The following is a 15,515-nucleotide window of genomic DNA, read 5'->3' on the forward strand; positions in this document are numbered from 1 at the left end:
TGTGGGCACGGTTCAGGGCACCACAAACCCTGTCACTTGTCCTGGTCCCTCCTGCCTCTCCATCCTTTCCCCTCCCTCTGCCTTCCATCCCCATGCCCGTCCGTCTGCATGCAAACGCCTCTGGCCATCCCCGTGTCTTTCTGTCTGTGCAGCCCCATGCACACACTTCTGTCTGGCCATCGCCCCGCATGCCCTTCTGGCTGGTTGTCCGTCCGCCTAACCCTCTCTCCCCCTGCCCCGGCCCAGGCAACGTGGTGAACGGCACCATTGCGCGGCAGATGGTGGACATGCTGGTGGAGTCGTCCAGCAACGTGGAGATGATCCTCAAGTTCTTTGACATGTTCCTGAAGCTGAAGGACATCGTGGCGTCGGACGCCTTCCTGGACTACATCACGGACCCGCGGGGGCTCATCTCCAAGAAGGACTTCCAGAAGGCCATGGACAGCCAGAAGCAATACACGCCCTCCGAGATCCAGTTCCTGCTCTCCTGCTCCGAGGCGGACGAGAACGAGATGATCGACTACGAAGAGTTCGCCAACCGCTTCCAAGAGCCGGCCAAGGACATCGGCTTCAACGTGGCGGTGTTGCTCACCAACCTCTCGGAGCACGTGCCCCACGACAGCCGGCTCAAGACCTTCCTGGAGCTGGCCGAGAGCATCCTCAACTACTTCCGGCCCTACCTGGGCCGCATTGAGATCATGGGGGCCAGCAAGCGCATCGAGCGCATCTACTTCGAGATCAGCGAGACCAACAAGGCCCAGTGGGAGATGCCCCAGGTCAAGGAGTCCAAGCGGCAGTTCATCTTCGACGTGGTCAACGAGGGCGGCGAGTCGGAGAAGATGGAGCTCTTCGTCAACTTCTGCGAGGACACCATCTTCGAGATGCAGATCGCGGCGCAGATCTCGGAGGAGGAAGCGGGGAAGGAGGAGGAGGAGGAGGAAGAGGGCGAAGGCGGGGAGGGGACTGAGGTGGAGAAGGCGGCCGGGGCTCCTCCGGAGGCGACCTCGGCTTTCGGGGAGTTCCTGGACGGGGTGCTGGACTTCTTCCGCCTGTTCACCTACCGCAACCTGCGTCGCCGGCTCCGCCGGCTGAAGAAGATGACGGTCAAGGAGCTGGCGGTGGGTGTGAGCTCCTGTGTCTACGCCGTCCTCCTGGGTGCGCTGCTCTTCTTCTCCGGCGTCCTCAAGGGAGTCTTGCTCCTCCTCTGGACCGTGCTCTTTGGCGGCGGGCTGGTGGAAGGTGCCAAGAAGCTCACGATGACCGAGCTGCTGGCCAGCATGCCCGACCCCACGCAGGACGAGGTCCACGGGGACCTGGGGCCGGCCGAGGACGGGCAGGAGACGGCCGAGGGCGGGGAGGCGGCCCAGTTCGTGGAGGACGGCAAGGAGGAGGCCCCCGACGAGGAGGAGGCCTTCAGGCTGGAGATGAAGAAGGACACCGGGCATTACCGAGCAACTGCCCCCGATGCCCCCGGGGGCCTAGGGGATATGGGGGACACCACGGCGGTGGAACCGCCCACCCCCGAGGGGACTCCCATCATCAAGAGGAAGCTGGGGGTATGTTGGAGGTTGGGGCAGGGCTGGCCTTTTGACAGCAGTCAGGGCTCCGGGGTGGGGTGGGGTGGGGGTGCCTAGTGGTTAGAGCGGGTGGGGGCTGGGAGCCAGGACTCCTGGGTTCCATCCCTTACAGACAGGTTCCCAGCCCAGCTGGGCCAGCACTCAGGCCTAGTATCAGGTCTCCCGTCTCAGCCCCAGGGGAGGGCTGCTTCCCACATACCAGGGGACGCCCTTTCTCCCTGTCCGGGGTCCCTGATGCGGGGTCTGTTGTGTTACTCCTCAGCTGGAAGGGGAGGAGGCCGAGCCAGAGCCGGAGAAGATGGAAGAACCCCCTGCGGAGGCTGAGAAGGCTGAGTGAGTGGGGTTGGTGGGGAGGGAGTGGGTACTGGTGGGGGCAGGACCCCTTGAGGGGTGATGGGGCCTGCGGGGAGCGGTTCTCCTCAGAGCTCTGGGGCGGGGGGTAGCTTAGGCCATTAGGGCAATGGTGGGGCAAGCCTGCCCCCCCCGTCCCCTGCCAGTGTGCCCCCTGCCCCAGGGAGGGGGCTGCTACACAGGCTGGGGGGCAGTTTTGGGTGAGGGAAGGGGCAGGAGTTGAATACGTGAGGGTGGGGGCGTGGATACCCCGCCTTGCCCACTGACCACTGCCCCCCCTCCCCCACAGCACGGAGAATGGGGAGAAGGTGGGGCTGGAGGAGCCGGCGGCCCCCCAGGAGCCGGCGGCCGAGGCCCCGAGGAAGCATCGGAGGAAGTCGGCCACCCCGCGGGAGCGCAAAGAGGAACCGGCCAACGGCAGCTTGGAGTTCTGGGCCGAGCTGGAGATCCAGAGGGTCAAGTTCCTGGTACCGTGGGGCTGGGGGAGAGGGGGGAGTCAGGCCGTGGGGCAGGGAGGGGGTGGGGAGGGCTCCCCACTGGCCAGCCACGTCGGTGCTGACCCGCTCTGTCCTTCCAGAACTACCTGTCCCGGAACTTCTACAACCTGCGCTTCCTGGCCCTCTTCCTGGCCTTCGCCATCAACTTCATCCTCCTCTTCTACAAGGTCCGGGCGCCCGGGCCCTCGCCCGGCTCCGGGGCAGCAGGGGGGTCTACTGGTTAGAGCGGGGGCGGCTGGGAGCCAGGACTCCTGGGTTCTGGCCCCGGCTCTGGGAGGGGAGTGGGGTCTAGTGGTTAGAGCGGTGGGGGGGGGCTGGGAGCCAGGACTCCTGGGTTCTATCCCTGGCTCTGGTAGGGGAGTGGGGTCTAGTGGTTAGAGCGGTTGGGGGGGCTGAGAGCCAGGATGCCTGTGTGCTGGGGGAGGGGTTGGAGGAGGTGTGGCTCCCCATCAGCCACGGCCCCACGCTGTCCCTGCCACGCAGGTGTCGGACTCCCCGCCCGGCGAGGAGGAGCTGGAGGACTCCGGCTTGCTGGAGGAGCTGGCGGGGGGCTTGGGCTTCGGGGCTAGCGGCGACGGGGCTGGGGAGGACGAGGAGGAGGACAGCGTGGTCTATTTCTTCCTGGAGGAGAGCACGGGCTACATGCAGCCCACGCTGCAGTTCCTGTCCATCACCCACACGCTGGTCGCCTTCCTCTGCATCATCGGCTACAACTGCCTCAAGGTGAGCCCTGGGGCCTCGCCCACCTGCCATGGGGCCACGCCCAGTTGCCTGCCATGGGGCCCTGCCCACCAGCCACATGACCACGCCCACATGCCTGCCACGGGGCCACACCCACCTGCCATGGGGCCACGCCCAGTTGCCTGCCATGGGGCCACGCCCACCAGCCATGGGGCCCTGCCCACTGGCCACATGACCACACCCACATGCCTGCCACGGGGCCACACCCACCTGCCTGGGGCCATGCCCAGCTCCCGGCCATGGGGCCACGCCCAGCTGCCTGCCATGGGACCACACCCACCAGCCATGGAGCCCCACCCACCCTGGGGCCCCGCCCACCATAGGCTATGGGCATATCCCTGAGCCATGCCCACCCATGATAGAACCATGTCCCCTTCCCCCCCAAACCGAGGGGCCATTGGGCTGGGAGGCTGAGGGGCCAGCTTGTGTCCCCTCCTCAGCCAGGACCCCCCCCTCAGCCAGAAGCTCCGCAAGGCCCTGACTCCCCCCGAGCTGGGAGCCCCCCACGGTGCCCTGACCCCCACGGTGCCCTGACCCCTGCCCTTCGCTGGGAGCCCCACACGATGCCCTGACTCCCCTCTCCTGGCAGGTCCCGCTGGTGATTTTCAAGCGGGAGAAGGAGCTGGCCCGAAAGCTGGAGTTTGACGGGCTCTACATCACCGACCAGCCCGAGGACGATGACATCAAGGGCCAGTGGGACCGGCTGGTGCTGAACACCCCGTGCGTGGGGGGCTGGGCCTGGCGGGCAGGGCTGGGCTGGGCCATGGGGGGCTGGGCTATGCGTGGTGGTCTCAGCCTGGGGGGGGGTCTCTGGGTCTGGGGGGGGATCTGGATCTCCTGGCCCTGGAGAAGCCCCTTCCCTGTGTCAGTGTCCGGCCCCCCCTGAACCCCTCCATTCGTCCCAGCTGCACTACCCCTCTGGGTGTGGTGGGGGGGCAGACGCTTGACAGTGTCATCCCCCCGCCCCCCCACCAGCATCTCCCCACTGGGCCCTTCAGGACCGCTCGAGACTGGGGGGGGGCTTTCCCCCGTCAGCCCCTCTCGCCTACCGCTGCACCCCACCCACCCCCAGGCCTGCAGGGGGAGTAGAACCAGACCCCGAGGCAAAGGGGGCCCGCAGCGCTGACCCCCTCCCAAGGCCCCCTCTGACACTGGCTCTCACCCCCCCACACCAGGTCCTTCCCGAGCAACTACTGGGATAAATTTGTCAAGAGAAAGGTGAGTCCTTCACTGACTTGGGCATGGGGCACAGGGCTTTTCCCCCAGGGGGGCCCCAGGCCGGACATGGGGCCTTTCCCCCTTGGTGCGCCGGCTGCATGGGGAAGGGGCAGGGCCGCCCGGGGGGGGGGGGCAAGTGGGGCAATTTGCCCCGGGCCCTGCGGGGGCCCCCATGAGAGTTTTCGGCAGCAGGGGTCCTTCCACTCCATGTCTTCAACAAAGTGCCCCGAAGACCCCAGGCCCCCTGAATCCTCTGGGCGGCCTTGGGAAGGGAGACATGGGGCTGTTCCCCCAGGGGGTGCCAGGGCAGGGGTCTGACTGGCTGGGGGGGGATCCAGGCCTTTCTCCCTTTGCATTTGCCCTGGGGTTCCCTCTGCCCCCTGCCCCCCGCCCCCCGCAGGTGCTGGAGAAATACGGCGACATCTACGGGCGGGAGCGGATCGCGGAGCTGCTGGGCATGGACCTGGCCAGCCTGGAGATCAGCGCCCAGAGCGAGAGGAAACCCCAGCCCGACAAGTCCCTGCTGACGTGGTGAGGGGGCTGGGGGGGCAGGAGGCTCGGGTGGGAGGGACTGGGGGGCCTATGGGGCGGGAGGCTCAGGGGGCAGTGGGGGGGATCGAGGGGACTGGGGGGGCAGGAGACTCAGGGGGCGAAGGGGATCGTGAGGCCTGGGGGTGGGGCAGGAGGCTCAGGGAATGGTGGAGAGATGTGGGGGGGGTGGACACTCGGAGGGGGCAGGGGCAGGGGGCTCGGGAGGGATCCAGGGCTCGGGAGGGATCCAGGGAGCAGGAGGCTCAGGGGGCAGAATCCAGGGGGTGGGAGTCTCGGGGCTTGAGGTTTGGGGGACATCCGGGGGGTGAGAGGCTCGGAGGGGGGAACCGGGTGGCGGGGAGGGTGGCCTGGCTCACCCTGCCACTCCCTCAGGATCACGTCCATCGACATCAAGTACCAGCTCTGGAAGTTCGGCGTCATCTTCACCGACAACGTGAGTGCAGGGCCCGGGGGGAGAGTCGTGGGGCCCATGGGGGGAGGGGAGTCATGGGACCTGAGGGGGATAGTCATGGGGACCGGGGTGTGTGTGTGGGGCCTGGGGGGGGAGTTGTGGGGCCCAGCGAAGGGGGGTCATGGGGCGGGGGGGCAAGGGGTGGGCGGGAGCCGGGGGGCAGAGTGTGCCTGTCCTGCGTTCGGGCTGCGGCAGGGGGGCTTGTATCGAGGCCCGTCCCCCCCCCCCCCCCCCGGCTGCCTCAGATCGGCGGTGGGGCGGGGTGTCATTGAGGGAGGCTGCAGATGCAGGGGCGGGGGGGCGGGACCAGACCAGATGCCCGGGTGAGGGGCACAGCGGTGCTGACGGAAGGGCTGGGTCTTTCCTCATGCCGTGGCCCGTCCCTGCCCCTGGGGGAGGGGGACTCCCTGCCCTGATCTTGGGGAGCTGGGGGGAGACCCGGAGTCCCCCCCCCGCTCCCCGCCGTGGAGGTGCCCCCGTCCCAGCCCCTGTCCCCTGCCCCGCAGTCCTTCCTCTACCTGGTCTGGTACATGGTCATGTCCCTCCTGGGTCACTACAATAACTTCTTCTTCGCCGCCCACCTGCTGGACATCGCCATGGGCGTCAAGACGCTGCGCACCATCCTCTCCTCCGTCACCCACAACGGCAAGCAGGTGGGCCGGGGGCAGCCGGGGGGCAGCGGGGGGGGTCTGCGCAGACAGGGCTGCTCTCCGGTGGTGGGGACAGCTGTCTGTGCCCGCCCCCAGCTGGCGATGACGGTGGGGGGCTGGGGGGGGTCACGGTGGGGAGCAGGGCAGAGGCTGCGCTGGAGGGGTGGGGGGGAGCTTTGGTGCCGCCCCCAGCTGGCGATGACGGTGGGAGTGGGGGGGGGGCGGAGGGGGCAGGCCAGGTGCTCTCTGGCGGCAGTACCAGCCCCCCCCGTGCCCCCCCCAGCTGGCGATGACGGTGGGAGTGGGGGGGGGCGGAGGGGGCAGGCCAGGTGCTCTCTGGCGGCAGTACCAGCCCCCCCCGTGCCCCCCCCAGCTGGCGATGACAGTGGGAGTGGGGGGGGGGCGGGGGGGGCAGGCCAGGTGCTCTCTGGCGGCAGTACCAGCCCCCCCCCGTGCCCCCCCCAGCTGGCGATGACGGTGGGAGTGGGGGGGGCGGAGGGGGCAGGCCAGGTGCTCTCTGGCGGCAGTACCAGCCCCCCCCCATGCCCCCCCCAGCTGGCGATGACGGTGGGGGGCTGGGGGGGTCACGGTGGGGAGCAGGGCGGAGGCTGTGCTGGAGGGGTGGGGGGGAGCTTTGGTGCCGCCCCCAGCTGGCGATGACGGTGGGAGTGGGGGGGGCGGAGGGGGCAGGCCAGGTGCTCTCTGGCGGCAGTACCAGCCCCCCCCCCGTGCCCCCCCCAGCTGGCGATGACGGTGGGAGTGGGGGGGGGGCGGGGGGGCAGGCCAGGTGCTCTCTGGCGGCAGTACCAGCCCCCCCCCCGTGCCCCCCCCAGCTGGCGATGACGGTGGGAGTGGGGGGGGGCGGGGGGGCAGGCCAGGTGCTCTCTGGCGGCAGTACCAGCCCCCCCCCGTGCCCCCCCAGCTGGCGATGACGGTGGGGCTGCTGGCCGTGGTCGTCTACCTCTACACCGTGGTGGCCTTTAACTTCTTCCGCAAGTTCTACAACAAGAGTGAGGACGAGGACGAGCCGGACATGAAATGTGACGACATGATGACGGTGAGCGGGGGGTTGCCCGGGGGGGGCCTTGTCCCGCCAGCGGCTGTGGAGGGGGCCCGGGGCACAAGGGCCCAATTTGTGTGTGTGTGGGGGGGGGTTCTCTGATGGCTCCAGGGGCGGCGTCTGGGTCCCCCCTGTCTCTGATTGGTCAGGCACCCCTCACCCCCCCCCGTGTCTCCCCCCCCCAGTGCTACCTGTTCCACATGTACGTGGGGGTGCGGGCGGGCGGGGGCATCGGGGACGAGATCGAGGACCCGGCCGGCGACGAGTACGAGCTTTACCGCGTGGTGTTCGACATCACCTTCTTCTTCTTCGTCATCGTCATCCTGCTGGCCATCATCCAGGGTGAGCGGGGAGGGGGCGCCGGGCTGGGGGCTGCTTGGGGGGTGAGCGGGGAGGGGGCGCCGGGCTGGGGGCTGCATGGGGGGTGAGCGGGGAGGGGGCGCCGGGCTGGGGGCTGCTTGGGGGGTGAGCGGGGAGGGGGCGCCGGGCTGGGGGCTGCTTGGGGGGTGAGCGGGGAGGGGGCGCTGGGCTGGGGGCTGCATGGGGGGTGAGCGGGGAGGGGGCGCCGGGCTGGGGGCTGCTTGGGGGGTGAGCGGGGAGGGGGCGCCGGGCTGGGGGCTGCTTGGGGGGTGAGCGGGGAGGGGGCGCTGGGCTGGGGGCTGAGCGGGGAGGGGTGCTGGGCTGGGGAGTGAGCAGGGGGGCGCCGGGCTTGGGGCTGCATGGGGGCTGAGCGGGGAGGGGGCGCCGGGCTGGGGGCTGAGCGGGGAGGGGTGCTGGGCTGGGGAGTGAGCAGGGGGGCGCCGGGCTTGGGGCTGCTTGGGGGGTGAGCGGGGAGGGGGCGCCGGGCTGGGGGCTGCTTGGGGGGTGAGCGGGGAGGGGGCGCTGGGCTGGGGGCTGAGCGGGGAGGGGTGCTGGGCTGGGGAGTGAGCAGGGGGGCGCCGGGCTTGGGGCTGCTTGGGGGGTGAGCGGGGAGGGGGCGCTGGGCTGGGGGGTGAGCAGGGGCAGGGTGCTGGCATGGGGGGTGAACAGGACGGGGCATTCTGTCAGCTGTGGGTGCTGAGGTGGGGGGCCAGGCCCCGCTCCTGTGTGGGAGAGGAGGGTGGGGTTGGGTAGGCTGGTCCCTGGGTGCTGCCCCCTGGGTGACTTGGGGGGGCTCCTCGCCCCCCTCTCTCTGCCCAGGCCTGATCATCGACGCCTTTGGGGAGCTGCGCGACCAGCAGGAGCAGGTGAAGGAGGACATGGAGGTGAGTGACCCCCCCCCTCCCCGGCAGACCCCCTCAGGTGTGACACACTCCTCCCACCCCCACCCCAGGCAGGCCCCCAGCCCACCGGTTATCTCCCCCCCGCCCCCCACGCTGGACCGGGCGGGTTCCTGGCCACCCCCACGTCTGGGGGGCCAGGCGCTGGGCCCTGGACCGGGGGGGAAGCCGGCTCCGTGCTGGGCAGCCAATCCCCACCCTACCCCACCGAGGGGGGCGGGGGAGCCAGGACACCTGGGTTCTCATCCCTGCCCCCCCCCCCCCCCCCCGCAGACCAAGTGCTTCATCTGCGGCATCGGCAGCGACTATTTCGACACGACGCCCCACGGCTTCGAGAGCCACACGCTGGAGGAGCACAACCTGGCCAACTACATGTGAGCCGGGGGCGGGGCCACGGCAAGGGGAGGAGCCGGGGGCGGGGCCACGGCAAGGGGAGGAGCCGGGGGCGGGGCCACGGGCAGGGGCGGGGCCGGGGCCGGGGCCACGGGCAGGGGAGGAGCCGGGGGCGGGGCCACGGGCATGCAAGTGAGGGGGGGACCTGGGGGTGGGGTCAAGTCCATCTGAGTGACAGGGGGTGGGGCTAATGTGGGGGGCAGGGCGATCTCTGTGGGAATGCAGGGGGGGGGGGGAGAGCCCTACCCCTGCCCCACTGGGGCGTGTTAACCCCTTCCTGGCCCTGCAGCTCCCAAGTCATTGCTGAGTGTGATGCTCATGGGGTTAAATGGGGGGTGGGGTCTGTGTCCTGAGCCCCTGGATCCTGACCCCCCCCCTTCACTCCCCCAGGTTCTTCCTGATGTACCTCATCAACAAGGACGAGACGGAGCACACGGGCCAGGTGAGCCCCCCAGCACCACCAGGCAGCGGGTGGGACTGGGCCCAGGGTCGGACCCACAGGAGAGGGGGATATGGGCTGGAGGATCCCAAGCAGGAGGGGGATACGGGTCGGAGGATCCCATGGGTCGGCCCCACAGCAGGAGGGGGATACGGGTCGGAGGATCCCATGGGTCGGCCCTAAGGGGAAGGGGGATACAGGCTCGAGGATCCCATGGGTCGGCCCCACAGCAGGAGAGGGATACGGGTTGGAGGATCCCATGGGTCGGCCCTAAGGGGAAGGGGGATACAGGCTCGAGGATCCCATGGGTCGGCCCCACAGCAGGAGAGGGATACGGGTTGGAGGATCCCATGGGTCGGCCCTAAGCGGGAGGGGGATACAGGCTGGAGGATCTCAGGGGTCGGCCCCACATGGGAGCGGGATACGGGCTGGAGGATCCTAGGGGTCTGACCCCTAGGCTCTGAGAGGGGCCATCTGCCCCAGGTAAGGATTGGGGTCTGGCCGAGGGTGCTGGTCCCCCCCCCGCCCCCTTAACCTCCCCCCCCCGCCCCCCGGCAGGAGTCCTACGTCTGGAAGATGTACCAGGAGCGCTGCTGGGATTTCTTCCCCGCCGGCGACTGCTTCCGCAAGCAATACGAAGACCAGCTGGGCTAGAACCGGATGGGACACCCCCCCCACCCCGCACAGATCCCGTGCCCCCTTGGGGGGGCGCCAGTCCTTGGGGGGCACTGCTGCTGCTAATCTCCCCCCGCGACCCCTCCTGCCGGCATCTCCCCCCGGCAGGGCCAGACACTGAAAACCCACCTGCTGGGCCTGGGGGGGGGGGGGGGGGGGGGGTAGAGTGTGGGTCAGAGGCCAGGTGGGGGTTGGGAAGCCACTGCCCCCCCCCAGGCCCAGCTTGATCCCCCCCAGGTCTCCACTTGTGGGTGGTCCTGGGCGGGAGCTGATCCCAAGTGCCTTTTTATAGCTGCCCCCCCCCAGTGCTGGGGGGGACTCGCTGTTGCCCCATGAGGGGGCTGTGCACAGAGGCTGCCGGACACCCCCAAACGCGGCTTTATGCTGCGGGGCCGCCGGGCCAGGGCCTGCAGGGGGCAGCGCTGTGCCCAGACCCCCTTTCCTGATCAATAAACGAGAGGTGATCGCGTGCTGCACCGGCCTTGAGCCTCCTCCTTCCTGCAGCCGCGGGGGGCGGCACCGGACGCCTGGGTTCTGTCGCCGGAGCAGGATGGGCGCCCGGACGCCTGGGTTCTGTCGCCGGAGCGGGATGGGCGCCTGGACGCCTGGGTTCTGTTGTTGACCCCCTGGAGGGGGATGGGAGCCCGGACACCTGGGTTCTGTCAGTGGAGGGGGATGGGAGCCCGGACACCTGGGTTCTGGCTCTGCTGTCATATTACAAACCCCACCCCCCACCCCACCTGCCTGGTCCCTTACCTGGGTCCACCCCCGCGTGAGGCAGCCCAGGGACACAAGTAGGGTGGGTCTGGGCATTTGCTGCAGAAGAGTAGGGGGCGGGCGGTGTATGGCCTAGGGCTGGGGGGTGCAGTACTGGGGACCACCCAGCAGTGGGGGGGGGGGCAGCGTACGGCCCAGGGCTGGGGGCTGCAGTTTCTGGGGACCACCCAGCGGGGGAGGGGGCGGTGTACGGCCCAGGGCTGGGGGGTGCAGAACTGGGGACCACCCAGCGGGGGGGGGCAGTGCACTGGGGCAGGCCAGGCTGGGCATGTCTCCTGCACTGAGGGGGCCCTGATTTCATTGCGGGGGGGAGGGGGGTGGTAGGCTACCCCCCCAATCGTGGGGGGGGGGGCAGAAAAGAGCAAAGTTGTGATTTTCCTACTTTTTTGAGGCAGAATAATTACAGACACAGTATGGAAAAGGGGGTGAAACAATGACACCCCTGGGGCCTGCTCAGCCGCCCCCCCAGTCTGTGCAGTGTGGGGGCACCGGGGGCTGATTCTCTGTCGCGGCCCATGTGGCTGGGCGGGTCCTTGGCCCCGGGGTGGACACTCTCTGGGGAAGAGCAGCTTCTTGGGGGGTGAGTCCGGCCCCCCCCCACTGGTGGGGCTGTCACTCCTGGATGTAGAGGTTGCTGTGGGTGTCGTCTATGGGGCGTGTTTCCAAGACAACCGTGCTGGGGGGGGAAGAGTGGGGGTCAGGCAGCAGATGACACTTCACAGCCCCTGGCACCCCCACAGCCCCCTGTCCTCATGAGCCAGGGCCCCAGAGGGTTGTGGCCATTGGATTTGTTCCCCCCAAAACCTGGCTAGGTGGGGGACCCTGGCCTATGGGTGCCTGGGGAAGGAGGGAAGAGACCCTACCTGTGGGTGCCCCAGCAGGAGGGAGGGTTGACCCCCAGCTGTGGGTGCTGGGGCAGGGGGCTGACCCCTACCAGTGGGTGCCCAGGGGGGGAAGGCGGAGTTGACCTCTAGCTGTGGGTTCTGTGGGGGCTGACCCCTACCAGTGGGTGCCCGGGGGGGGGGGCAGGTGCTGACCCCTACCTGTGGGTGCCTGGGGGGAAGGGAGAGACCCTACCAGTGGGTGCCTGGGGGCCTGACCCCTAGCTGTGGGTTCTGCGGGGCCTGACCCCTACCAGTGGGTGCCCGGGGGGAGGAGAGAGACCCTACCAGTGGGTGCCCGGGGGCCTGACCCCTAGCTGTGGGTTCTGCGGGGGCCTGACCCCTACCAGTGGGTGCTGGGGGGGCTGACCCCTACCTGTGGGTGCCCAGCAGGCGGAAGATGCAGCGTTGGTCCCGCAGCTCCTTGATCAGCTACAAGAGAGGGTAGGGCATTGGGGGGGCACTGTAGGGAGAGGCTGCCCCAATGACCCCCCCTGCAGACGCTCCCCCCCCCTTCTCCCACGGCCCCAGGAGCTGGATCATCCCCCCCCACCCCCCAACCTCCCTGGCCCTGCCAGGTGGCCCACCACTGCGGAGGGGGGGGGGCGGTGAATAGTGCCTGGCACTAGGATTGTTCCCTGGGGCAGGGGGGAGGCCCTCAGCAGGGAGTGGGGGGGGCTGGGTTGGGGGGGGGAGCCGCGTCCATGGGCCAGTCAGGGCTGGGGGAGGGGCTCGGGGGGGCAGGGGGCTCGGGGGGGGGCAGAGCGCCATACCTGTGCTGAGGCGAAGTCCCACACCTGGACGCCGTGGCGCCAGAAAGCCTGCATGCAGTTCTGCCCCAGTGCTGCGGGAGAGGGGAGCCGGGTCAGCCCACGTGCCCCCCCCATGCCCAGGACCCGCCTGCCCGAGCCCACCCCCCCCCCCAATGCAGCGTCCAGAGGGCAGTGCACGGGGAGCCGCGCCTGAGATGCAGCCAGCTCTGGGGTGTGGGGCTGGGTATAGGCGGCCCCCCCCCTCGCTGAGACGCAGCCCATGAGGGGGGGGGCGGCACCGCCCGGCTGGGGGGGGACAGGAAGTGGGGGGGGCGTGCGCCAGGGGGAGGGGAGAAGGGGAGCAGCCCCTCCCCCACCTGCCCCCACCCACCTATGGTCTCCACGGCGACGTCGAAGGTGATGTCGGGGGCCGGCAGCTTCCGCACCAGGGTGCCCTGCAGGGTGACGAGCTTCACGCTCCCTGGGGGGGGGGAGAGTGGGGGGGGGGTTAGTCACAGCCTGGAGCCGGCGCCCCTCCCCCCCCAGGCCTGACCCGTCAGCCCCCCCATACGTGACCAATGACCCCCGGCCCCCCATGTGCACGGCCTCCTCCTCCCCCCCCGGCTCTCCGTTCCCCCCCGCCCCCCCCAGGGCGCCCGCCGGACCCCCCCCACTTACTGTCCAGCAGCACCAACACCCTCTCGCTGTCCACCTGGCTCACCTGGACCGGGCCGGGGCAGGACACGTCTGCAGAGAGACCGGGCCGGGCTGAGCCGGGGGGGGGGGCGCCCCATGTCCCAGCCCCCCGTCACACCCCCCAGCCCCCCCCGGTCTCCTCCACACCGGGCACACGGCATCTGCAGCCCCCCCCCACAGCCCCTGCCCCCCCCGTCTGGCACATAGCCCCCCCCCAACACAGCCCCACCCCACACAGCCCCTGCCTCCCCCCAGTCAGACACCCCACACAGGCCCCCACCCGACAGCCCCACCAATCAGCCCCCCCACACACAAGCAGACAGCCCCGCCCACACAGCCCCGGCCCCCCCCCCAACCAGCCCCCACACACAGCCCAGCCCTCCCCTGGCTGGCACACAGCCCCACCCCACACAGCCCCGGCCCCCCCAATCAGCCCCCACACAAGCACACAGCCCCACCCCCACCCAAACCCTGCCCCTACCCAACAGCCCCACTCACACAGCCCCTGCGCCCCCAATCAGCCCCCCACACCCAAACCCGACAGCCCCACCCCATACAGCCCCGACCCCCCCCAACCAGCCCCCACCCCACGCAGCCCAGCCCCCGTGGCGCCCCCTTACCGGCGCCGGTGTGGGTGAACCAGGAGGTGAGGGAGTTGAGGTTGATGGTGTGGAAGTGGACCGGCTGGGCGGGCGAGGGCCCCGGGCTCACCCCGATGCACACCGTCGGGTACTCGTCGCCCGGCCCCACCAGCATCTCGAAGACGGGCAGGGGGGTGGGCAGCGGGAAGTCGAAGTGCTGGGGGGGGGGGGCAGGTGAGAGGGGGGAGGCCTGGTCCGGCCATTCCTCCTGCTCCTGGCACGGCCCAGCCCCCCACCTCACACATCCCCACCCCCCTTACCCGCCACCCCCACCCCCAGCCCCCCCACCTCACCCCCACCCCCACCCCCTCCCCTTACCCGCCACCCCCCAGCCCCCACCTCACACCACCCCCACCCCCTCCCCTTAGCCACCACCCCCAGCCCCCCACCTCAACCCACCCCCCTTACCCGCCACCCCCAGCCCCCCACCTCACACCACCACCACCCCCTCCCCTTAGCCACCACCACCCCCCCTTACCCGCCACCCCCAGCCCCCCACCTCACCCCACCCCCACCCCCTCCCCTTACCCGCCACCCCCCAGCCCCCACCTCATACACCCCCCACTCCCTCCCCTTAGCCACCACCCCCAGCCCCCCACCTCACCCCCCACCCCCACCCCCTCCCCTTACCCGCCACCCCCAGCCCCCCACCTCAACCCACCCCCCCCTCCCCTTACCCGCCACCCCCAGCCCCCCACCTCAACCCACCCCCCTTACCCGCCACCCCCAGCCCCCCACCTCACACCACCCCCCACCCCCTCCCCTTAGCCACCACCACCCCCCCTTACCCGCCACCCCCAGCCCCCCACCTCACACCACCCCCCACCCCCTCCCCTTACCCGCCACCCCCCAGCCCCCACCTCATACACCCCCACTCCCTCCCCTTAGCCACCACCACCCCCCCTTACCCGCCACCCTCAGCCCCCCACCTCCCCCCCGCCGTGGTCCCTACCTTCACCAGCATGAACTTCTGCATAGGCTCATACCACTGGAGCAGGACCACGCTGGCCTCCAGCGCCCCACACAGGTAGTGGCAGCCGGTCCGCGCATGCTGGGCTGTGGGGAGCAGGGGCGGCGTCAGGGGGGTGGGGGCAGGCTCAGCAGGGGGGCGCGGTCCCGGGGGGGGGCGGGGAAGCCCGTGCGGTGGGGAGAGGGGGGCTGGGGGGCCTGTGCTGAGGGGAGCGGGTGTCCGGGGGTGCAGGGGGGCACGGGGGGGTGTTACTCACCCACGCAGCAGGCCCGGCAGCCCTTGGTGTCGGCGATCTTCGTGGAGATGGCGTTTTTCCTGCGGAGCAGAGCGCAGCCGGCTGAGGGGGGAGCAGCTGGGGGGGGGTGGCCTGGGGCGGGGGGAGTCTGGGGGGTCCTCTGGGGTCACCAGCCGATGGGCACAGCCCAGGGCTGGGGACTCGCCCGCTCCAGGAGGGGGCGGGGGCTGGGAGCTGGCCATGCAGGGATGTGGGAACAGCCCCCCCCCCCCCGGGACCCCCGAAAAAACCCTCCCCCCCCCCGGATCCTAGCCCAGCCCCCCAGGGACAGGCAGGGGTTTGCCCTCATTGATTGATTCTCCCGCCCAGCCGCTCTCCACCCCCCCCGGCCGCTCTCCACCCCCCCCCCAGCCCTGCCCCCTGGGGGCGCTGCCGTACCTGGGCAGCAGCCGGTGAGGGGCGATGTGCACGCCGGGGCGCTGCTCCCGCTTGCTCTGCTCATACAGGCTGGTCAGGCTGTGGGAGTACAACTGGGGGGTCTTCCCTGCGGGGGGCGGGGGGGTCAGCTGGGGCCGAGCCCGCTGGGAGAGACTGGGACCCCCCCCCAGCTCTGCCGGTGCCCCTCGCTCCCGACCCGCAGCCCCTGCCCCCCCCCAGCTTTGCCGGTGCCCCTCGCTCCCGACACTCTGAGATAGCGCGT

The 15,515-nt window shown here is 70.4% G+C and overlaps 2 protein-coding genes across 2 annotated transcripts in view; one reads left to right on the top strand and one right to left on the bottom strand.

The window, feature by feature from the left end:
- RYR1 (ryanodine receptor 1) overlaps positions 1 to 10,017 on the top strand; it is a 62,413-nt gene extending 52,396 nt beyond the window's left edge. The window contains 16 exon segments of the mRNA XM_073322388.1: positions 247 to 1,556; positions 1,840 to 1,910; positions 2,218 to 2,395; positions 2,506 to 2,592; positions 2,909 to 3,148; positions 3,756 to 3,886; positions 4,342 to 4,384; positions 4,785 to 4,915; positions 5,309 to 5,369; positions 5,894 to 6,040; positions 6,960 to 7,094; positions 7,283 to 7,439; positions 8,277 to 8,341; positions 8,630 to 8,730; positions 9,140 to 9,191; positions 9,747 to 10,017. Of these exon segments, the coding sequence (XP_073178489.1) occupies positions 247 to 1,556; positions 1,840 to 1,910; positions 2,218 to 2,395; positions 2,506 to 2,592; positions 2,909 to 3,148; positions 3,756 to 3,886; positions 4,342 to 4,384; positions 4,785 to 4,915; positions 5,309 to 5,369; positions 5,894 to 6,040; positions 6,960 to 7,094; positions 7,283 to 7,439; positions 8,277 to 8,341; positions 8,630 to 8,730; positions 9,140 to 9,191; positions 9,747 to 9,842 (3,005 nt within the window). The 3' untranslated portion in view covers positions 9,843 to 10,017.
- A 1,015-nt stretch (positions 10,018 to 11,032) lies between these two features.
- Positions 11,033 to 15,515, bottom strand: part of MAP4K1 (mitogen-activated protein kinase kinase kinase kinase 1) — a 33,011-nt gene continuing 28,528 nt past the window's right edge. The window contains 8 exon segments of the mRNA XM_073321671.1: positions 11,033 to 11,316; positions 11,898 to 11,953; positions 12,295 to 12,365; positions 12,665 to 12,754; positions 12,952 to 13,020; positions 13,590 to 13,767; positions 14,563 to 14,666; positions 14,837 to 14,895. Coding sequence (XP_073177772.1) covers positions 11,253 to 11,316; positions 11,898 to 11,953; positions 12,295 to 12,365; positions 12,665 to 12,754; positions 12,952 to 13,020; positions 13,590 to 13,767; positions 14,563 to 14,666; positions 14,837 to 14,895 — 691 coding nt within the window. The 3' untranslated portion in view covers positions 11,033 to 11,252.

The sequence above is a fragment of the Lepidochelys kempii genome, chromosome 23, assembly GCF_965140265.1.
Source record: "Lepidochelys kempii isolate rLepKem1 chromosome 23, rLepKem1.hap2, whole genome shotgun sequence".
NCBI classification, from domain to species: Eukaryota; Metazoa; Chordata; order Testudines; family Cheloniidae; genus Lepidochelys; species Lepidochelys kempii.